Source organism: Rhinolophus sinicus, chromosome 2, assembly GCF_057876585.1.
Source record: "Rhinolophus sinicus isolate RSI-liver-muscle chromosome 2, RSI-T2T, whole genome shotgun sequence".
In the NCBI taxonomy this organism is placed as follows: Eukaryota; Metazoa; Chordata; class Mammalia; order Chiroptera; family Rhinolophidae; genus Rhinolophus; species Rhinolophus sinicus.
In genome coordinates, this window is record NC_142502.1 from 104,668,755 (window position 1) to 104,692,940 (window position 24,186).

Genomic DNA, 24,186 nt, shown 5'->3' on the forward strand with positions numbered 1-24,186 from the left:
GCCACGCCAGGGAATCAGAGATCTGGCTGCTGAGGAGGGTGGCCTGGGGGCAGGGCTGGCGGGCCGCCTGGGGGGCACCAGAGAGGAAGGGAAGCTCAGAGGAGGAAGAGCTCAAGCAGAGGTGTAGAGGTGAGCACCCATGGAGCAAATGGGGAAGCCCGGCTGGAGAAGCTTCCCAGGAGGATAGAAAGAGTAACGTAACAGCTGACATCTGGTGGAAACCTGTCTGCCCATGCTTCCTACCGCTGTTTCCTCATCTTTAAGCTGGGGATCACAGTAGTAGTTACCTCACAGGGCAGCTGGGAGGATGATACTTGTATGAGTTAGGACAGGACAGGACCCGGAACTGCCTGACACAAGGAAGCACTCAATAATGCCAGCTACACCGCAGTGCCAAAAATATGTACGCAAGTGGACACTTTGGTCAACATTGCTCAAGCAGGAGTTCGCTGTAATCAAAAGTATCTGGATGTGGATGGTAACCACTTTGAGCACCTCTTGTCATTGCAGAAGCCAAACGTGACTTGTATTCATCTTTTGTTATGGGTATATATTGAGTATTACAATTTTAATAGTTTTTTCCTTTCTTAAAATGTGTATACATTTTTGGCACCCTCTGTATATTCCATTGTCATTATGTCTTTTAATCTCAACAGCTACCCTAAGAAATGTATATCATTATCTCCATTTTTTTTTAAGGGAAATGAGATCAGAGAGGTGAAGTCAGTGGCCCACTATCACACAGCAGGAAGGAACCAGGATTCAAACTCAATACTGTCTGACTCCAAAGGCCATGCACAAATCTCCCATGAAAACTGGGGACCAAAGGTTGGATTTCTGGAATGCAGACCTGACAGGGGCCTCTCAAGGCCATTGTGTCTGGCCTACCTCCTTCGTTTTATAGAGAAAGACAACCAGAGAAAGGAGATGACAGCACGAGGCCCCACAGCATGTCAGGCTGACTGGGGATCTGGGGCTGAGGCTTCTAGATAGGCTGCTGGGCAGGGCAGGTCACTACCTGAGCCAGCGGTCACAGCTAGCTGGGTCAGCGAGCACGTGTCCCACCTCCAGCCAGCTCAGCTGACAGTGCACTGGGGAGCTGAGCCATCACCCGGGGGAGGGGCAGAGCAGTCTCTGTGCCGAGAGCTCACCCGCCTGCCTCCCCGCTCAGGCTGGTAGAGATCATTCTGAGAGGCCCGCGGTCCGCCAGCCCCCCAGCTCAGGCCTGCAACCCAGATACCCCTGAGAGACCCCCACCCCAGCCTTCTACCCACCACAGGGAGGAAGTCAGGCAATTATAGATGACCTTGGCAGGGGAGCAGAATGCAAACTGGGATCCACTTGCCTGTGTGATCTTCACAATTACCACAGCAGTTATCCCCCATGAGCCATTGCAACCAAGGCTTCAGCATAGGTGCCGGAGCCCCACAACATGCTCCAGCCCTTGTCCCCCGACCATCCCAGGCTGCCCTTTGTCCCGTGGCATATTCTCCAGCATCTGACAACCCGCTGCCTCTCTCCTCTCCAGCTACCAGCGCAGGGGTGGGCCTCATCCCCACTGAAGAGAGGAGGACACAGGCTCATCCTCACTGAGGACAAGTGGCCTGTGAGCAGGTGAGTTTTGGCGGGAGCTAGCCCTTACCAGCTCGTCGGGGCCCTGCTTCTTCCCACTGTACAGATTCCAGGGTGAGACAGAGAGACCCTCTCAGTAATTCTCTCTCCTTTAGAAACAGAGGGGGATGGGTTCACACCTAGCACCCATGGTGTGACTGAGGAAAGGAATTTCCAAACTTGGATGTGCGACAAAAATCTCTTCTATAAAAAATGCATATTCCTGGTCCCTACCCTGGAGATTCTGGTTCTGTTGATCCAGTGAAAACCCTACTATCCCTGTTTTGTTTTGTTTTGTTTTTAAGTTCCCTCATATGAGTTAAATTCAACCCTTGCTTGGGAAATGTTAGGGGATACAGGGAAGAATTCCTAAATATTTCTTGTTTTTCCCTCACTGTCAACAAAAGTTTCCCTGTCAACTTTTCCAAAACCAAAAGCTCCTCTTTTTCACATCTAAATAACCACTGGAAGAGTGAAGGGGAGAGATGTGAATCATTCACACTATAGTATAAATAAGTCTGCTCAGCCAGCTTTTTGCCTAATGCTTAGTGGAGCCTCTGCCTGTTTGGGGGGGGTGGAGGGTAGGAAACAGAAGTGTTGATAGAGCAGGAAAGAGAAGAGAGCAGGAAGAGGGAGGCAATAGAAGTGCTCCTGAGAGAGGTATTAAGAGTAAGGGGGAAAAAAGAAAAAAGAGTAAGGGGCTTACAAAAGACCCTAAATAGCCAAAGCAATCTTAAGAAAAAAGAACAACGCTGGAGGTATCACACTCCCTGACTTTAGTTTGTACACAGGGCAACAATAATCAAAACAGCATGGTATTGGCAGAAAAACAGACACATAGACCAATGGAATAGAATTGAGAACCCAGAAATAAAACCACATAAATATGGACAGATAATTTTTGACAAAGAAGCAAAAAACATACAATGGAGAAAAGACAGCCTCTTCAATAAATGGTGCTGGGAGAATTGGATAGCCACGTGCAAAAGAATGAAATTGGACTGCTATCTGTCACCATGTACCAAAATTCATTCAAAATGGATCAAAGACTTAAGCATAAGACCTGAAACAATAAACTGCATAGAAGAAAACATAGGTACTAAACATATGGACCTTGGGTTCAAAGAGCATTTTATGAATTTGACTCCAAAAGCAAGGGAAGTAAAAGCTAAAATAAATGAATGGGACTATATCAAACTTAAAAGCTTCTGCACAGCAAAAGAAACCATCGACAAAATAAAGAGACAACCAACTGAATGGGAGAAGATTTTTGCAAACAGTGACCCCGATAAGGGGCTAATATCCAAAATACACGAGGAACTCATGCAACTGAACAACAAAAAAACAAACAACCCAATTGAAAAATGAGCAGAGGACCTGAAAAGACGTTTCTCCAAAGAGGAAATAGAAATGGCAAATAGACATATGAAAAAATGCTCAACATCACTAATCATCAGAGAAATGCAAATAAAAGCCACAATGAGATATCACCTCACCCCAGTCAGAATGGCTATCATCAACAAGACAAATAGTAACAAGTGTTGGAGAGGCTGTGGAGAAAAAGGAACCCTCATACACTGTTGGTGGGAATGCAGACTGGTGCAGCCGTTATGGAAGGCAGTGTGGAGGTTCCTCAAAAAATTACGAATAGAATTGCCATATGACCCAGCAATCCCTCTCCTGGGTATCTACCCAAAAAATCTGAAAACATTTATCCATAAAGACAAGTGTGCTCCAATGTTCATTGCAGCTTTGTTTACGGTGGCCAAGACATGGAAACAACCAAAATGTCCTTCGATAGATGAATGGATAAAGAAGTTGTGGTATATATACACAATGGAATACTATTTGGCGGTAAGAAAAGATGAAACAGGACCATTTGTGACAACATGGATGGATCTTGAGAGTATGATGCTAAGTGAAATAAGTCAGACAGAAAAAGCAGAGAACCATATGATTTCGCTGACATGTGGTATATAAACCAAAAACAACAAAAGAACAAGACAAACAAATGAGAAACAAACACTCATAGACACAGACAATAGTTTAGTGGTTACCAGACGGTAAGGGGGGTGGAGGGTGGGAGATGAGGGTAAGGGGGATCAAATACATGGTGATAGAAGGAGAACTGACTCTGGGTGGTGAGCACACAATGGGATTTATAGATGATGTAATACAGAATTGTACACCTGAAATCTATGTAATTTTACTAACAATTGTCACCCCAATAAACTTTAATTAAAAAAAAAAAAGAGCAAGGGGCTTTGAACTGAGCCATATGACTTGGAAGGTACGTCCCATCATGGGAAAACTGGACGGAGGCTTGAACTCACAGTAATGAATACTCATCCCAGTCATGCCAGACGATAACTAACCACTGTCCGCCTGAGCTCCATGGGGAATGCCAGGCACAGTGCAAAGACCTGCTTACATGGCCCACAGGTGGGGAGTGGGCTAACTCCTCGCTACTCAAAGTGTGGTCCCTGGACCAGCAGCACTGCCATCACCTGGCAGTTTGTGGCCAAGGTCGACTCATGGGCCCGTCAGACCTCCTGACTCAGAATCTTATCACAAGGTCCCCAGGAGACTCCTGAGCACAGCAAGGTTGAGCAGCTCTGGTCTAGCCAGCACTTCGCCCCAGAGAGCCCTGGGAATTACCTTCTTCTAAGAGGACATTGATGGGTAAGAGGCAGGGCTGCACCAGGAAATGGGGGGGGGGGGGGGGGTGCTGGGGAACTGGGCAGAGAGGTTAGGCCCCACCAAGGAGCTGGCCCTGAGCAGCTCTCTAATGGCAGGGAGGGGACACAGGCCAATAAAACTAAGAAGTAAATCTGGGGCCCTAGACTTGGAATCCACTGCTGGGTTCACAGCTCACTTTGCCACTAACATGCTGTACGACTGCACAACTGACGGGCTTTAGTTTCCTCTTCTGTCAAATGGAGCTGGCACTTAAGGCTGTTGTAAGGCCCAAAAGAGCTAAGACGAGAAAGCCGTTTGGAAAGAGTAGAACACTGGACAGGGAGAGTCACCATGGCTGCTCCCCAGTGTCCTCATGAGACCCCACATAAGCCTGGCCTCATGGCAGCAAAACTTACCTGTTTCCTCCCCACAACCCTTCAGGGCTGGAATCTCAGGCTGAAAGGAGTTGGAAAACCCAAGTCACATGAGGGTGTTCCTATCTAATAATATTTTAATATATCTACCAGGATTTGGTTTTGAAGATCCTTGGAAATGGATACCAGGCACAGTTAGGTAGTGGTTGTCCCAGGACTCCCCAAATCGCACATCCACCACCTACCAGAGAGCCATGGTTCCCGCCCTGATTGCACATAAGAACCGTTGACGTCTGGACCACCAGAATGGCTAAAATAAAAGGACAGGCAATACCAAGATGAGCAAGGATGCAGAGCATCCAGAACACTCAAACACTCTGGTGCGAGTGTAAAATAGTACAGCCACTGTGGAACATTATTCTGTGATATCTACTCAGCACACGTACACCTTAGACCCGCACTTCCACTCTTGGGTATATGCCCAATGGTCATGAGTACACGTGGCCACCAAAACCATGCACATGAATGCCCACAGCAGGGGTGTTCACACAAGCCCAGAACAACCCAAATGTCCATTAACAGCGGTCAGACTAAATAAATTGTGTGCTGCGCTGTGTGCGGCACCACACAGAAGCTCTGCTTCAGAACAAAGGTACCCCTTCCCCCAGCTGTGTGGAATATTTAATGCTGACAGTTCTCAGCGGCCCTCTCCAAGAACTGCCCCCCACCTTACAGCCCCCTCCTGGGGGCAGCTCACGTCCATTAACTGGTTCACACAGGCCTGGATCCCCTGTCTTAAGTCAGGACATCTCTGAATTGCCTGCCCAACCTCAACACTCCCCATGGGATCCAGTGAGCCTGTGGTCAGCCTCCGCCTCTGCGCAGTCCTGCTCCCCTCCCCACTGCAAGGGTCGTTCCAGAGAGCAGAACCCAGTGACCCTCCCGCACACAAACCTTCATTTCAGAGTCTGTTACCCCAGGAACCCCACCTAGCCAGTTGGTGTCAGGAGTGGCTCTAGGAGGCAGCCCCCGAACACTGAAACAGACAGCTGGGTCCTTTGCCAGTGGCTGCGGCAGGACTGAGCCTGCAAGCAGCAGTGATGAAGCTGCCAATACTTTCCTAGGTGGGAAGTGAAGGGGAGCGCACTGCAAGGGCAATATCGCGGCATTTGAGAGGTTGGGGAGCAGTAATTAATCAGAAAGCCCACGGAGCTGTAGCTGGGGCTCTCGCACACTGGAGAAAGACAATGAAGGGCTGAGGGTGATTAATCAGTAATTTAAGGCCAAGTGTGAAAGCCAAGGGCCTCTTTAGCTGCATATAAATTCTCCTCTCCTGCAGCTGGAAGGGGAGGGAAAAGCTGAGGAGCAGGCACAGGACTTAATTATAAGTGGAGCAGAGCATCCGAGAAGGCTGAATTCTCAGCCCGCGATGCATCTGCAGCACCAAGGTCAGGCCCCGCTTGGGAAAGACTGGGACATATAAATGACCCCTCGGCGTTGCACGCCCCCTGCTTGAGGACAATGCTGAGAATCCTCCCTTCAGGTCTGCTCCCTCCTCTCCCGGCCACCAGACCAATAACTAGAGTAAGTGCCACTGCAAGAGCCATCACGTGCTGGCAGAAGCCAGGAGAGCACTCAGGATGCTATCTGAGGCGCTGGACAGCGGTAGGGGGGCGGTGGAGGGCGTGAAGGTGGATAAGGGAGCCACAGTAGAGGAATTAACCCGCTGGCAAGGACTCTGAAAGATGGTATTAACACACTGCCGGGAGAAAGCGATGGCTACAGCACAAGAAGTAGAAATGCCAGGTCATACTGTTCAAGAAGGGAACAAAAGGCACAGAATGGCCACGGTCAGGCCAACGTGCCACCTGGTCAGGCTGGAAGATCCACCACTTGTCTCTTTCCTGGGCCAAAGCCACAGGAAAGCACTGATGCAAGGGGCGTCAGCAGCCTGACAAGCTCTGGGGTGAGTGTCCTCTGAAGACCTGAGAGAAGGAGCTGCTGGTACAGAACTGGGCACCCTGACAGCAACAGAGATGACAGGTAGGGTTCCCAAATAAGAGGCCATGTGGCAGCGCTTACTGGGCAGAAGAAAGGTGGGTGCAACGGTCACAACTATTGGTAAAGTCAGAGCGACAGCTGGGAGGGCCTGACCCGCAGGGCTATGAAAATGGTTAACAGAACCCACAATCCCAAGGGCACAGCCCACAAAGACACTGCCCACCCCATGTAATCAAAAGAAACCAAGGCCTGGTGATCGGGGCTGAGGGCTGCACCCCAATAAAAAGTCACGATCCCCTGCCTAGTTTCCAGACCTGAGCAAGGTTGCAGGTCTGACTGAAGGCGAGACCAGGTGCCCAGGAGAATGGGCCACACGACCCCAGAACAAGTGCAGCAGCGACTCCACCAGGCCCTCCCCAGAGGGACTTACACAGCCATTTATTTGAGTAACCATCACTGGAGACAGGAATACCCAGGCATTTCAAGGACTATTAGACACGGGGTTCAAATGGATGTCAGTACCAGGGACCCCCAAATTCATCGTGACCCCCCTGTAAGGGTGGGAGCTCACAGACCAGGTGTAAATGTATTCCTGGCCCAGGTCTGGTCACCTCCCGACAGGGCCCTGGCGTCCGCCCTGAAAGTGAAGGGCTGCACTAGGCCGGGAGGCTGAAGAGCAGTGGCAGACTGACACCCTGACACCCCTCCCACAGGACGGTCCTTGGGATCCACCAGACCCTGTTCAAATCCCGGTCCTGTCCCTTCCTGACAAGTTCCCCTTGGGCCCATTTTCTGTTCTGCAAAGTGGCAATGATGGCACCTGCTTCACACAGCAGCTGCGAGAACTGCCAGAAGACCAGTGTTTCACAACACCTCCTCCTTCCTCACAGCTGACGATGGTGTTGCTTACACTGAGAAAATGGGAGCAGGCTACAGACCACCCCGCACTCGCCCCTTCCCTGCCTGCCCCCCCCCCCCAGCCTCCCTCCCCGTGGGCACTAGGCCCCGCCCTTGGCTCTCCAACTGCACGGCTGCCTCCTCATCTCCATCCTCGTCTCCCTGATGATGGGTTTCCCCCCTTACAGAATCTTTCCCATCAAGAGACAAACATGGTTCTGCTTCTCTCACTGAAGAAAAACAAAGTCCCACCCCAGACTGTGCCCTCAGCCCCTGCCCCACTAGCCTGCTCCTTTAGCTGCTGGAGGACACTCTTGGGGAGGCTGTGCAGGTGCCATGCCTCCACCCCCTCCTGAAGCCCCTCCAATCAGGACCTGACCCTCACTGGCCACCATGGACCACGGTGCCAAAATCCCTGGCCCCCCTCTAATCCTCCTGTCCCTACACTGTGCTCCACGGCCACCCCTCGGCCCTGACATACATGACACCCGCCTCTCCACGGCCACCCCTCGGCCCTCACATACATGACCCCCGCCTCTCTGACACCCCACCCCCACCCCATCACTGCTTGGTCCCCAACCTCTACGAGCCAGCACTCCCAGAAGTCAGGCCTGGGGCCTCTTCTCTTCCCCATCTACACCTGGTCTCACAGTGTGTGATCTCATCCAGGCCTGCAGCTTTAAGACACCCCACTCTTATATTTCCAGCCCCGACTCTGCCACTGAACTCCAGCCACGGAAATATAACCACGTCCTCAACATCCCAGCTGGATGTGAACAGGGTGCGGCGCCCCAGAACGACCTCTGGATTGCTCCCGAGCCTGACCCAACCCTGGTCTTCATTCACAAAATGACACCACTGCTCCCCCAAATGCTCAAACCAAAGACCTAGCTCCCTCGCCCTCCCTCACACCACATCCGGTTGACTCCCCCTTCAGTCCGCCTAGAATCCAGCCACCTCGCACCCCTCTGCTGTAGCCACTTGGGTCAGCACCACCGTCACCTCTCGTCTGGAGGCCTGCACCCTCTCCTGAGAGTCCCCTTGCTTCCACCTCTGCCCACTACTCTTTGTTTGTCAGATGGTCATCTTTTTAAAACATAAATAGAATCCTGACACATCACAGCCCAGCTGACACCCCCAGTGATTCTCCATCGCACTGAGAACAAGATCCTGGGGCTGGCCTGGTTTGCAGGCAGAATGTGGAGGCCCCGACCCTTTGCTCGCCCTCACCTGCAAGCACTCCCCACCCCCACGCTCCTCCACCACTCTGTCCTTTGCCCCCACAGTGCCCCAGAGCTGGGGAGCTCTGCCCCTGATGTCCACAGGGCCATTTTCACCTTGTTTTTAGGTCTCTGGTCAGTGTCCCTGACCCCCACCCCATTTAAAACACTGGCCCACCCCTGTCACTCCCTAGCTCCTTAACTCTGTTTTATTTTTCCTTTGCAACACTTACCACTCCCTGATGCTATTTTTAATGGATAGACTTTATTTTTTAGAGCAGTTTTAGGTTCACAGCAAAACGGAGCAGAAAATACAGAGGATTCCCACCCCCTCTCCTGACCCCAGCCTCCACAGCAGAGTTGTACATTTGTTACAATCGATGAACCAATGCAGACGCGTCATTATCACCCAGAGTCCACAGATTACATTAGGCTTCACTCCTGGTGGTGCAGTCTCTGGGTTTTGACAAATGTATAATGACGTGTGCCGACCATTACAGTATCATATGGAATAGTTTCACTGCCCTAAAAATCCCTTGTATCCCACCTATTGGTTTGCCCCTCCCTCCTTCCCACCCACCCTTAACCCCTGGCAACCACTGACCTTTTTACTGTCTCTGTAGTTTTGCCTTTTCCAGAATGTCATATAGTTGGAATCATACCATATGTACTCTTTTCAGACCAGCTTCTTTCACTTAGTAATATGTGTTTCAGATTCCTCCTTGTCTTTCGGGGTTTGACAGCTCATTGTTTTTTGAGTGCAGATTAACATTCAATTGTCTGGCTGTACCCCACAGTTTATCTGTTCACCTATTGCAGGAGTTCTTGGTTGCTTCTAAGTTTTAGCGAATTTGACGTTCACAATACACAACAGCAGGTTAAAGGCACTGATGAGTCCTGCATAAAGAAAATTCTTTACCTTGGGGGAATCCAGTTGTTCCCAAATCTGACCAGTGAAAATGTGTCCAAGTATAACCTCCTGCCTCCTGGGGCCACAGGAGCTCATCCTAAGAGGCTGGGACAGCCAAAGGAGGCTTCTCCTGGAAGGAAGAAGAGCTGAGAGCAGCAAAGCAGAGTGCGGACACTGGGGTTGGGAGGATGTAGGTAGGGCTAGGGTGAGGACCCCAAGAGGAGCAATGGCAACTCAGTTGGGGACCTGATTCCGACGCCCCACAGCCACATAGCAGCTGGGTACCCCTGGGCAGGCCAGCTCTCTCTTCTGCCTCTCAGTGGCATTTGTAAGATGACACCCTACTTACTGCCCAGAGTTTCTGAGGCAATGGGTGGGTCCTCAGACTTGTTTCTAGAATTCAAAAAGCCTATGCCTCTAACACCCAGACTGACTAGCTAAAAACAATTCCTCATTAAATGCATCCACAGGGAAAACACACCCCACAGAAATGGGAAAAAAGTATGTGCAAACCATGTATCTGATGAGGGTCTGGTATCTAGAATATAAAAACTCAACAATAAAAAGATAAATTACCCTGTTTAAAATGGGCAAAGAATATGAAAAGACATTTCTCCAAAGAAGATACAAAAGGTCAATAAGCACATGAAAAGATGCTCAATGCCATCAGAAAAATGCAAACCAGACAATAAGACGTCAATTTACACTCACTAGGACAGCCGTGATAAAAAAGATGGACAGGGCCGGCCCAGTGGCTCAGGCGGTTAGAGCTCCATGCTGCTAACTCCAAAGGCTGCCAGTTCGATTCCCACATGGGCCAGTGGGCTCTCAACCACAAAGTTGCCAGTTCAATTCCTCGAGTCCCACAAGGGATGGTGGGCTCTGCCCCCTGCAACTAAGATTGAACACGGCACCTTGAGCTGAGCTGCTGCTGAGCTCCCGGAGGCTCAGTTGGTTGGAGCGCATCCTCTCAACCACAAGGTTTCCGGTTTGACTCCCGCAAGGGATGGTGGGCAGCGCCCCCTGCAACTAGAAAACAGGCAACTGGACCTGGAGCTGAGCTGCACCCTCCACAACTAAGATTGAAAGGACAACAACTTGACTTGGAAAAAAAAGGCCTGGAAGTACACCCTGTTCCCCAATAAAGTCCTGTTCCCCTTCCCCAATAAAATCTTTAAAAAAAAAAAAAAGATGGACAATAACAAGTGTTGGTGAGGACGAGAAGTTAGAACTTTCACACATTGCTGGTCGAATGTAACCTGGTGCAGCCTGGAAAACAGTCTGGCAGTTCCTCAAAAGGTTAAACAGAGAGTTACCATGTGATCCAACAAGTCTACTCCTAGTATGTATCCAAGAGAAATGAAAACACAGAGAATTTTATGTCCACACAGAAATTTGTACATAAATGCTCATGGAAGCATTATTCATAATAACCAAAAAATGGAAACTACTGTCGCTCAATGGATGAATGGATAAACAAAATGTGTACATCCATACAATGGGATATTATTCAGTCATAAAAAGGAATGAAGCACCATCACATACTACAACGTGGATGAACCTTATAAACATTACACTAAGTGAAAAAAGCCAGACACAAAAGACTTCCATGACTCCATTGATATGAAATGTCCAGAACAGACAAATTTATAGAGACAGAAAGTAGATTAGTGGTTGCCAGGAACTTGAGGGAGGGGGCATTAAGGAGCAACTGCTAATGGGCAATGGGGTTTCTTTTTGGAGAGATGGAAACATTCTGGAATTAGGTAGTGGTGACGGCTGCACAACTTTGTGGATGTGCTAAAAGCCACTGAAACTTAAAATACATTAAAATAATGTATATAAAAGGATCCACAGCTCCTTAGAGAAATGGCTGATTGCAGCTCTCAGAAGCCTGGAACTTCATTCCAGAAAGCAAGCACACTTTCAAAGACCATGTGGTCAGAGTCAAACCTCAAGAGGCTCCCACTGGCCAAAGACAGGACGATTTGAGCGTTGCTGAGAACGAGGGCAAGGACTAAAACCCATCAAATTGATAAAAATCCATAATGATAATAAAAATCAAAATAAAAAACCCACAAAGTCCACTAATAACCAAACACCTGTAAGAATGGAGAGCCCTTGGATCCCGTACACACTGCTTGTGAATGTGTGAACTGGCACAACCACTTCGGGAAACAGCTTAGCGTTATCTAGGAAGTCTGAACATAACCAATAACCCAGCAACTCCAGTCCTCAGTGTATACCCTGCAGAACTGCATGCGTGTGTTTACCCAGAGGTGTGTATAAGAATGTTCTGAGCAGCGTTTTTCACAGTAGCCCCAAGTCAGAAACGACCCTGATGTCTGTGAACAGTAGACGAGATAAGTAAATCATGGTATAGTCGCATACTGGAGCACTAGGCAATGATGACAAATGAAAGGACGACCCTACAAAGAACAACCGAGATGCATGGCAAAAAAAAGAAAAAGAAAAAAAGCTAACTGAAAAAAAGCCAGACATAAAATAACAACTTCATTAACTAAAATTCAAAATGAGACAGAATTATTTGGTGTTGGATGTATGCTTATGTGGTAAAACCAAAAACAAAGCAGATAATAATCCTAAATATTTAGAATGCAGGGTCCCTCTGGGTGAGACAGGAGCTTATGGTGGGAAGGGGCCGAGGTGGTCTCTTGGAGCTGTGGCAATTTTCCATTTTTGACCTAAGTGGATTTGACACTGACTTGGCTGTTGGCTTTTTATTACCGTGTTTCCCCGAAAATAAGACCTAGCCAGACCATCAGCTCTAATGCGTCTTTTGGAGCAAAAATGAATATAAGACCCAGTATTATATTATATTATATTATATTATATTATATTATATCTGGTCTTATAGTAAAATAAGACCGGGTCTTATATTTATTTCTTTTTTTTTTTTTTAAGATTTTATTGGGGAAGGGGAACAGGACTTTATTGGGGAACAGTGTGTACTTTCAGGACTTTTCTCCAAGTCAAGTTGTTGTCCTTTCAATCTTAGTTGTGGAGGGTTCTGTTCAGTTTCAAGTTGTTGTTCTTTCAGTCTTAGTTGTGGAGGGCGCAGCTCAGCTCCAGGTCCAGTTGCCGTTGCTAGTTGCAGGGGGCACAGCCCACCATCCCTTGTGGGAGTCGAACCGGCAACCTTGTGGTTGAGAGGACATGCTCCAACCAACTGAGCCATCCCGGAGCTCAGCGGCAGCTCAGCCCAAGGTGCCGTGTTCAATTTTAGTTGCAGGGGGCACTGCCCACCATCCCTTGCGGGACTCGAGGACTTGAACTGGCAACCTTGTGGTTGAGAGCCCACTGGCCCATGTGGGAATCGAACCGGCAGCCTTCGGAGTTAGGAGAACGGAACTCTAACCACCTGAGCCACCGGGCCGGCCCCTTATATTCATTTTTGCTCCAAAAGACGCATTAGAGCTGATGGTCCGGCTAGGTCTTATTTTCGGGGAAACACGGTAATTTGTTAAAATGTATAACCTATTTTATACACTTTTATATTTTTTAAATGGGGAAAAACACTCACTGGTCACCTTTGGAGGATGCTAGAGCACAAACTCATTTTTCTAAAATTTAATAAATAAAGAGAAAGAATGGAGCCTTTATCCTACTGTATGTATCATATTTCAGAATAACAAAATAGGTAAAGAGGCAAAGTTCTTCTTAATAGAAACATAGCTATTGCAAACAAAATGATCAAATTCAAAAAATCACCAACTGGTTAGGAGAAAAATGTGAGGGAATTCAGACTTTAACTGAAAAAAGGTAGGATGGCCACAGCTCTCAGGGCTCCCCATCTCTGCCAGCCCCTCGTCCCCCCAGCCACTGTGGGGAGCACCCAATTTCCTGCAGACCACAGCACTCCAGCCATCACCGCCAGGCTGTAAGCAGAGCAACCCCTCCACTGGCCAGGCCAACAGGGAGATGGGCTTATTTGCATGTGCTTTGCATGCTATTTCATGTCCAACATTTGTACAAATATCCCCCGAGTTCTGCCAAGGAGGGCGCAAGCCCCTCCTCAGTGCAGCCCCTGGATGAGCCTCCAGGCCTGAGGTGGGGGACAGAGCCCAGGCCTCCACTGCCCAGCTCAGCTGAGCAGTGGTTCAGAGCAGCCTGGGAGTGGAGTTGTAAGGGGGTCCTAAAGGGAGCAGGGACTCAGGGGTCTGGAACTGACACCAACTGGGGCGTCCACCCTCATTCTCTTGCCACAGAGATCCCCATCATCAAGGCAGTCTGGGGGGCCCTTCCACCCTCACTCACGCAATGCTGCGACTTGGTTTCTCCCTGTGGGGCTTGTCTTGGCCCTGGCTAGGAAGCGGTGAGGTGGGAAGGAAGCCTGCTGTGATTTGCCACCCTGCCCCCCGCCCTGCCCAGGGGCACCGGAGCCAAGCCAGCTTTGCAGCTTACCAGGCCAGCTGGTACGAGGGGGCGGGGCCAATGCCCATGCCTAGCTGAGAGTGGCAGAAGGGCACACCCAGCTAGTCAGTGCCAGTGACAAAGGGGCTGGGAAGGAGAGCAGAGGCAGGGACCCTTCGCCCTGGAAGGTGGGAGAGGCCTCCCATCAGAGGTGCCCCGTCTGGGGCAGGGCCAAGTGGGGCAGGTGAGATGGTGGCCAGTCACCCAACACTTGCGGAGCAGGCAGCAGTGGCAGCCTGGTGTCCGATGGACCTGATGATAGTGGTGACACCAGATATCCTGCTGTGGGTGGGGCTGGGGGAGGGGAGCGGGAGCGGGAGAGCCACGTTCAGAACAGCTGATTCCCAGCTCTGTCACACACTCATCTAGGGACCCTGCCAGAAGCCTTAAACCCTCTGCAGCCTCAGTGTACCCACCTAAAAATGGGATACTGTGAAGGTGAAGTGAGCTAATCAACACAGGAGCCGAGTGCAGTGCCCAGCACATAGTAAGTGCTCAACAAACATCACATGTTGTCATTAGGGAGTTGGGCTCAGCAGGGGTGCGCAGGGTGGGGGACAGCTAAGTGCTGGACAGGTCCACAGGCTGGAAGCCCCAGGGGGCAAGGCCAAAGCGGGTTTCACTACTAATGGCCAGTGCCCAGTTCAGTACCAGCACGGCACTCAACACTTATTTGCTGAATGAATGCATGAGAGTAAAACTATGAACCAGCAGCCCCTGAGACAATTTATTAACCAATCAGACGATCCCAAGTAAGAATCTGAGCTCAAATCCCGAATCTCCCTCTTCCTGGCCGAGCAACCCCAGGCCAGTCATTTCACCCCGGAGAACCTCAGCTTCCTCGTCTACCAAATGGACGTAATGGAAATTAATAAACACTTGCCTCATGGGTTTGTGGCAGGACTCAAAACAGAAAGTGGGTGTGGAAGTGCAGGAGGTGCTGTCGCTGTCCCCGTATCAGATGGGCACCCGTCCCCCAGCCGCTGTGGGTGCTCACAGCTGCCCCGGTGCTGAGGGCCGGCGCTGGCTTCCACGCGAGCTGCCTGGCCTGGGGGGGCCGGGGAGGTTACCCCTCCCTTGGAGGCAGCCAGCGACAGCCTGAGAAGGGGTACAATAGCCTGGCCCCTGGTCTCAAGGAAGGAGGACAACCCCACGGAGCTCTCCGTGGGATCTGGCTGGAGCTAGCTACACTTCAGCGGAAAGCCGTCTGTCCCTCACTCCTTCTTCACCCTAACAGGCGCCCCGCTCCCTTCTCCTGTGAGTTCGCCTGCAAGAAATCACTTGCCCAGGAAACTCTGTGTTGGGTTCGGCTACTAGGGACTCCAACAGGAAGTATTTTGTAAACTGTGAAGCGAATGTATGAGCATGAGGTTGTTTTATTTTCCAGGAAACACTGCTGAAAGCAGAGGAGCTGCCAGGGAGAGATGGAAGAGCAGGAAGAGGCCCACTCTGTGGGCCGTCATGATGCCCGTCCTCACGGAACCCACAGGCAGGTAGGGGAGACTGACAAGGAACCCACAGGCTGTGACATCAGGGATGGAGAAGCGCTACAAGGGAAAATAAAGCAGGGTCAGGGGATGAGAACGCCGGGAATATAGAGGAGGTGCTCTGGGAAGGCCTCTCTGAGGAGGTGACACGGGCAGAGACGTGAACATCCTGAGCCAGGCCGACCTCTGAGGCCAGGCACGGGAACGGCAGCGCAAGGGCCCTGAGGCAGGAGGGCATCTGATGCGTCCACGAAACGGCCAGGCGCCCAGTGAGGATGGAGCGGTGTGAGACGGCGTCAGAGTTATGGGGCAGCCAGATCACGCAGGGCCTGTAGGCTGTTACAGGACTTTCTACAGGACTTGGGGTTTTATTCCCAATGAGAGGAAGTCACTGAAGTTTGGAGCAGAGGAGGGTTGTGATCTGATTTAGGGTTTGAAAGGATCTCTCTGGCTGCTGGGGCAAGGAGCGGTATGGGGAGACCAGGTAGAGGCTTTTTCGACAACACAGGAGAGCGACAGCAAAGGCTTAGAGAGGAGAGCAGCAGTGCAGGTGGCCAGACGTGGGCAGGTTCTGGTGGAGCCGGGAAGACTTACCGATGACGGCACCGCGAGGAGGCTCAGGAAGAACCCAATGACAGCTCACAGGGGGACCAAAGAACATGTCAACTACAGCGTGGAGAGGCCATCGACAAAATCCAGGCCTGGGGGAGTCTACAGGACAAATATCCTGGTTTTTCCAATAAATTGCCAAGGAAAAGAAAAAGACGGAGAGGAAACTATGGATTAAAAGAGACTAAGACATATCAAGCAATCACAGTGTGGGGACTTTCCTTGGATATTGATTCAAACAGTTGAAAAAAGACATGTCCAACAACTGGCAGCGTGAACACTGAGTGGACATTTGTTGGTATAAAGCAATGGTTACTTCTTAGGTGTGATAACGGCATTGTGCTTATGGTAGGAAAGGTCGTTATCTTTCAGAGATATACCTTGATATATTTGTGATGAAACGATGCCTGGGATTTGGTTTGAAATACTTTGGGGGGGTGGGGAGAAACGAACCCTGAGTGGATAACAGCTGATGGGGACATCGTGGTTCATTCTACTATCCTGTCTACTTTGATAAACGCTTATATTTTTCCACAATAAAAAGTTTAAAAAGAAAGGACAGAGAAAAAACCAAGTGTAAGGGAAGGCGCTAAAGGTCCAAGGTCCCTTGGGAGTCAGCGTCAGGGCCAGCACCTTCCCCCTGGTCCCCCTGACCCCCAGCCGTGATCCTGCCCCACCTCAGCTGTCTTCTCTGGCGGCTGGTCCAGGCTGGACCCAGGCAGGCCAGGGATAGAGCCTGTGGCCCTGGGGAAGGCCCCGGCGGAGTGGAGGGGGCTGAGGGGTGCGGCGCCTCTGCCAGGCCCCGGGAGGAGCGCAGAGCCCTGGGCCACCTGCCCCGGCATGTCCAATGAGTCTGGTCGTCTACAATACCCGGCACCTGCCCCATCAGCCTCATTTCCCACTTCCTCAGGTTCCTGCACCGATTTCCTCCCCAGCCTGTGCCCACTTCTCACATTCCGTCTCTGCGTCTTTGTCCCTGCTGTCACTGCCTAGAAGGCACCTTCCCCAAGTCTTTGGGAGCACGCCTGCCTGTACGCGGACAGAAGTGACAATCTCCACTCCCTAACGAGAGGTGCTGGGGCAGAGGTTAAGAGCACCACCTCTGGATCTCAACTGCATGTGTGTGAATCCTGCCTCAGCCACTGACTTGCAGTGTGACCTCAGGCAAGTCGCTCAACCTCAGTTCCCACATCTGTAGAAGGACGATAACCTCGTAAGTTACTGAGAAGACAATGAGGTATAAATATGGATAAATAGCACAGTGCCTGGCACGTGTCAGAGGATCTCAGGCCCCCTCTGGCTCCCTGCCCCTGCCTCCAGGGCCTGCCTCCCTCCTTTGTGGCCCCCACAGGACACCCAGTGTCATGCACACCGTGGGTGCTCAGTCACCACTTTCATGGCTACTCAGCTTCTGCAGTGCTCCTTCTGCAGCCCTCCCGATACCCAGACTTACCCTGCCCTCTTTCCCATCCCAGCAGGTTTTGTCAGTCCCAGGACAGGGAAGAGGAGGAGAAACCAGCCACAAGTAAAAACTCTTTGAACCCAAGTGGCAGCATCTGACTCAAATGCCATCAAACCAAGGGGAATGCAATTTAAATTGCTCTTTTTTTTTTTTTTTTTTTTAGATTTCTAAGAAAAATATCAGGTATTATCAAATATCATTTTAATTACGTTTTTATGAGGAATCATATTTGTTGTATAAAATGCAAACAGCCCAGGATGCCGAAATAAAAAGGAAACACTCCCCATCTTGCCTTCACTTGGCTTCCTAACACCTGCCCCAGAGGTGAGCTCTGATAACCATCGGGCCTGCAGCCTGGTAGACAGTTTTATCCAATATGAACACGGAGACACATGTGTATTTTTTAATGGGCTCATACTAACCACCTTCTTCTATGAAGTCACTTGCTCTAACTTGCTGATATGTTCTGACCGTCTTTCCATCCTGGTATTAAGCTCTGCCCCATTCTTTTCTCTCAGTGTCCCCAGCACCTAAAACGGTGCCTGGCACACAGAAGACATTCTGTTGAGATTCACCGACCAAATGAAAGCATAAGCAGTTGCCAAAAATTGCATCGTCTGGAGAGGTCCTAATTATGTCACAGCCTTCCTGGTGGGCATTTCGCTTGGTTACACTGCCCGTCCCCACCCAGGTCTCTTCGCATCCTCCTAAGAGGGTGCCTGTAGGAAAAAGCCCTGGATGAGGAACTACTGGGCAAACCTTGGGTCGCTATTGCCAAAAAGGTAGAGCCGACCTACTCTGTCAGCTGCTGTGAGGATCCCAGCCTCCCACACCCTCTGACACATAAAGCTTTATTATGATGATGACTTTTCTTTCTCAAATGGATTGACCTTATTTAGTGACTCCCCCTTTGCTCATCAAATCTCCTGTGTCTCCCCTGAATCAATAAAAGGATCCATCATTTTACTATTTCTGAGCAGCACACATGGGGAGCTAGTCTCTAAGACAGTAAACAGAAACAGTTACAGATACAAAATTAGAAACATCTCATTCATTTCTAAATAGACATGTTATTTTTTTAAACTGTCAAATTCAAACAAGTATCCTTGGCCCCTCCCCCAAAACAAAACAAGAGCAAATCAGGACCCCCTACGCGCCTTCCGCCCCTCCGCCCCTCCGCATCCCCATCTAGGGGGCCAGATTTAGCAAATAAAAGTACAAGACACTTTGTTAAATTTGACTTTCAGATAAGCAACAAATGACAATTTTAGTGCAAGTATGTCCCCTTTGGGTGGTGAGCACTACCTGTTGCCCCAGCTGCTGGGGGTGCTGTCGGCACAAGGCCCTCAGCTGGCAGCGCTTTCAGGGAGAACTGTGACTGCAGAGCCACGTGTCAAGGGCACACCCAGTGCCTGGTGGGTGCCGAGGTCTACAGGCCTGACCACTCCAAGCAACTTCTGCTCTAAAGGGCCACTCTCGCTCCCGAGCCATGGGTCCGAGGCTTCCTGACAGGCCTACGCCAGTGCCCACCTCGCTCTCTGCTCATCCTGCTTCCTTGCCCTGCTGTACACAGATGAGGCTTGAGGTTTGGGGACCACTCCTCCTGCACACTCATCCCCACATCTACTTCCTGGGACCCTGACCTGCCCCACCAGTCCCCCGTCCCCACTTTCCCCCTCCAGTCCACTGGGCTGGCAACCAGCCCCAAAGTGCCCACGGCGGCAGGTGTGATGATGGCTAATGGGTTTTCTTTAGTTGGCTTTCCAGTACATTCCAATTTTCCACAAAAAAACGTGTATCACTTTGGTAATAAGAAAAAATAATAAAAGCTTTTTTTTCTTTAAGAAAAATCTAAGACCAAAACCCACAGGCCTCATCCACCTGGCACCCCTCCTCCTCCCCCTCTGCTCCCACCTGCTTCCCCAGGGAGGGTTTCCCCCACCCCAATGCTCTCCCTGTCCTGCCAGGCCCACAGGCAGTTTCACTTCTCCCCTGAAGACTTTCACTACCAGCTTGTTCCAGCTGGGGGGCTCTATGCAAATGTATGGTTCCTCATCTCCTATTGGGAGGAGAAAAATGCTATGTGTGTCCTGAGACTGGTCAGGAGGGAGAGAAAGTAAGGATGTGCTCTCGCTCATTACAAGTCTGAGCTGGGACTACTCCGTGCGAGGCGCTAGGGAGGCTGACCCTGTCCCCATGGATTTCCCAGCCTGGGGTGGGGGCAACAACCAAAGGCCCCAGAGGACACTGTGTGAGGGGAGGGGAGCAGTGTATGAGGAGGGGGGCTCCCAGCCCAAGCCCAAGCTTCTGGAAGGAAGAGAAGTCTCAGCGACCGCAGAGGGTGAGGAGTGCAAAGGGAGGAGGGAGAGTGTTCTAGGCGGGCGCAGCCTGTGCTCCTGGTGAGAGAAGAATGGCTTATTTGAGGAACTGAAAAGGTGAGAGCAGCTGGAAGGCGGAGGGTGAGAAGGGAGAGGAGGCCCAGGCAGGGCCACATTAGGAAGACTGCACTGTGTCCCCAGGGCAATGGGGGGGCCACTGAAGGATGCAGAGCAGGGGAGTGACAGGCTCAGATGTGCATCTTACAAAGATGGCTCTCCTGCTCAACGAGACCCCCTGAGATGGGTGTTATTATTCTGAGCACCCACAGCTGTCACAGTCTCACTTAAGCATGCACATACTACCCGTGCAGGGACCTTAGCCGTGGAGTACCTGAAGCCTGTATCTCCACAGAGACAGTGTGTCCCCGCCAGCGAGGTCCACAGCCCTCTTCATCTTGCAATAGGGAATACAGATTAAGAGCATGGACTCGAGCCGAGGTCCAGGTCCTTACTCTTTCACTTTCAAACTGTGTGACCTTGAACCGATAACTTATCTGTGCCTCACTCTCCTCCCTTGTAAAATGGGAATAATAATAGTATCCACCGTGAAGGGGGCTACTGTGAAGATTGAATGAGTTAAAAATAGTTGGAATAGGACCGGGCATGTGACAACTGATGTGTACTCTTAGTTTTTACTGTAACTACTGCACCCTCCCCGCCAGGCCCCCAGGGCCAGCTTCTTGCAGGCACTAAGTAAACCATCTTGCCTGCCTCTACCCAGAAATACCTCTTTCTGACTCTCTCCATCACAAGAGGCCAGGACAGAGCCAGAGAGGAGGAACCTATGGGCTCCAGGACAACCAGACACTCTGACCGGGTCTGGGCCTCACCCCAGCTCCTGCAAGTCCAGTGGAGACAACACTGGTCTTGGAGCCAGGAATTGAGTGCCTCCCCTTGCTCTGCTGCTGACCTTCTCTGGGCCTCAGTCTCCCCCTCTGTAAGATGAGGACAAGAACAGCTTGCAGGTGTCTTATCAGCACCGCTGTGAAAGGAGCAACAAGGGCTGGGGAAGAACTCTACAAATGCCCACGTCTGTCACAGACACCAGAACCCTTGGTGGCAGCCGCTTCTTCTGGCCTGAGTTTGCTCCTCCACATAATGGAGTCACGAGATTTGCTCAGAGTTCACTATGGGGACCCCAGAGGCTGAGGATGGCCTGGTTTGGGGCTTCCAAGACTCCCTGATGCTAACTGGAATTTCTCCAAGGGCTGGGATAGACAGCGACCCCTGGTTTGAGCCGAGTACCTCAAGAAGAAAGTGCCAACGCAGGGTCCTAAGAAAGGCCAGACGTTCCCCCAGGCCTTCCACCAAGCCTGGACTCAGCCAGTTCTCTCAAACCAGGGGCCCAAAAAGACCCTGGAGACTCTGGGGCTACAGTGTTTGTCTCCAAATGCCATAGCTGCCTGTCAGTTCCAGGTTGATCCAGGAAGGGCCTCAATGGGGTTGTCTGTTTTTGGTGGTTCTGTGGTCCTGTGGGATGGAAGGACAGCCCATAGGGGGCTCAACCCCCTCCTTCAGGTTGCCAGCTATTTCCCAGAGTTCAAGTTCGTTCATTCACTTAATCTCCTAACATTTACTTGGTGCCAGACCCTGGTGAGGTGCAGGGTCGATGACAGAGATGAATCAGACAGATTCCTACCCTGAAGGCACTTCTGGTCTAGAGAGCAAGGAACAAGACATAAATAGCCAAACCACAAGGCAGCCTAGGTTGGAGAACACAGGGCAGAAGGTAAAGCTCTCAGCTGGGATATCAAGGAAGCTGCCTGGAGGGGGTGGCTTGTGAGTGGTGATTTGGACATGTGATGAGAAGGCCAGGTAGGTGAGGGCTACAACCTCCAAAATCACTGACAGTTCTGTTTGCACCCCACTGTGCCAGCACCAGGGCAATGTGGGTTATTTATGGTCATGCCCAAGGAAAAGCGGCCACATGTGTCACTGCACGTGGGGTGCAGAGCAGGACGGTGGGGGTAGGGGGCAGCTGGGGTTTGAAGCTGGTTCTGGCCAAGCCCTGGGGTTTGCCACTGTGTCCCTCACACCCTGATGGCCTTTTAATCTTTGCATGGCCTCCTGCAAGGCAAAAATAAGGGGGAAAGAGAGAGTTCCACCAGGCAGCAGGTAGCCTGGGGAGAAGGGCAGTGCCAGTCTCCTGCTGTATCTGCCGGCCATTTATTTAGCAGTCACCTCCTTTTCCTCTACCCCCTTCCAGCCCAGCTGTGGGGGGAGGGGCAGAGAGATAGAAGAAAATATCTTCAATTGTAAAACCAGACAGAGCACAGGGAGCGTCAGCTGCTGTGTTTCTCCCCAGTCCACTCTGATCCATAAACGGCTCATGCACCAAGCTGGCACCAGCGCACCCACCCCGCTGGTACCTGAACACCCCAGGCCAGAGACTCTGACCCCAGGAGCCTGGGTCCCACCTTCCCAAGGAACCTATTTCCTGCGTTTTCCCCTGAGTAAAGGCCTCTGCCGCCAGCTCCTTCTCCCAAGGGGCCCAGAGTAGGGGCATCCGTCACTGCCTGGGGGATACCCGCGAACCCCGGCGCTTGCGAAGCACCCCCGGCCGCACGCTCACCTCTCTCCAAGTAACTGTCCAATCCTCCCCCGCGTTCTCGCCGGGAAGACGCCAGTCTCTGCACCCACCGCCAACACGCACTCCCTAACAGGACCCCCTCCCTCCACACCCCCTACCCAAGGGCCAGACTCCCTACCTGGGGGCAGGAGCGCCCGGCACCAGCGGCGGCGCCACGGGGCCTAGCGGGGCGTCTAGAGCCGGGCCTCAAGCCAGGAAGACTTCCCGGGGGAAGCGGAGGCTGCGCTGCCGCCGCCGCCGCCACTGCGTCTCCGGGATCTCGCCTGGGCTGCGGGAAGGAGGGAGGTCAGCGCCGACGGAGGGGGAGGGTGGGAGGAGGGAGGATGGCGGAGGCGTGCACAGATGCGCGCAGATTAGAGAGGCATTTTTAGCGAGCCAATGGCGGTCGTCGCAGGGCGGCGCGGTGCCTGCGCAGGTGGAAGCGCCCCGGCTGCTGAGGAGGCAGCGACCAGCTTAGCCGGCGCGCGGGGAGGGGTAAATCACCCCAGCTCCCAGCCAGCGCCCTCCTCCAGGGGGTGCTCCCAGCCCGGGCACAGGCTCTGCGGCGGCGGGTGCAGGAAGCATCTACCTTGCGCCCTCCTCCCCGGCGCTCCTGCAGGCGCGCGGTGGACCCCGCGGTGCCGCTCCCCTCCCCTCTCTGCCCTTTCCCCACTATCTTGGACATTCCTCCCGCCTGTCTGTCTGTTTCTAGTCTCTCCTAGTCCTGCGTCTTATGGTACGTGCGGGTGCGGGTCGGGTGTGTGTGTGTGTGTGTGTGTGTGTGTGTGTGTGTGTGTGTGTGTGTGTGTGTGTCCGTGTGCGCCCTCTGACCCCTCCTTCCCCACCACCCCACCCATAACCCTCCATCAGCTTTGCTCAGAAGTGCCCCGTTGACCCTACAGGGCAGTCACTAACCCGCCTGCCCAGTTCCAGCTGGACCTGCTGTCACAAAGGCAGACTCCAGACCATCTCCTCGGGGATCCCTGTGACCCCCAATGGCCTTCACTTTCTGCCTTTAAACCCTGAATGCTTCCTTGAGCCTGAACACTGCAGGGGGTACTGGTGCAGCTCTCTTCACTGCAGAGACATGCAAGGGGCTGATGATTCGTTCAACATCTATCTATTGAGGGCCAGGCACTGATGAGGGCCTGGGCTACACCAGAGTACAAAACAGAGCAAACCTCTACTCTCAAGTAGTTCACCTTTGTGACGGAAGACAGATGTTAACTATAATAAATAGCATATAGAATATATTTTAAAGTGGGAGGCACGAAGTAGGAGAATAAAGCTAGGGGAAGAAAGTGAGGGTGTTCAGGGCGAGATTAGGTCCTAGCCATTTGTGGGGAGTGGGGTGGCTGAATTTGATCAGAAGCCCCTCAGGTAGGTATGCAGACTCTAGTTTGCCACAGACCTCACCACTCCCTATTGTTTACACCTGGGCTGGTCACACATTTATATTTCTTGCCTTCATTCTCCATCTCCCCTCAGTAGAGACACTGAAATTCATGACCCCAGTGACCCAGGGGAATGCCCAAATGCAGTATTTATTCATTTA

General features: G+C 51.5%; 2 protein-coding genes across 4 annotated transcripts in view; one reads left to right on the forward strand and one right to left on the reverse strand.

Moving 5' to 3' along the window:
• The window catches only part of PACSIN1 (protein kinase C and casein kinase substrate in neurons 1), a 58,019-nt gene extending 34,949 nt beyond the window's left edge, over positions 1-23,070 (reverse strand). Inside the window, exons 1-2 of one of the 3 annotated variants that reach the window (XM_074332816.2) lie at positions 22,771-23,070; positions 16,208-16,340 (exon numbers count right to left, since the gene is read on the reverse strand). The gene's annotated coding sequence lies outside the window, so the exon portion shown is untranslated. The remainder of the gene's footprint in view (positions 1-16,207; positions 16,341-22,770) is intronic. The other 2 variants (XM_019738803.3, XM_019738801.3) reach the window with 2 other exon arrangements.
• Positions 23,071-23,349: 279 nt separating this feature from the next.
• The window catches only part of RPS10 (ribosomal protein S10), a 39,686-nt gene continuing 38,849 nt past the window's right edge, over positions 23,350-24,186 (forward strand). The window contains exon 1 of the mRNA XM_019738738.3: positions 23,350-23,367. Within this exon, the coding sequence (XP_019594297.2) occupies positions 23,365-23,367 (3 nt within the window). The 5' untranslated portion in view covers positions 23,350-23,364. The remainder of the gene's footprint in view (positions 23,368-24,186) is intronic.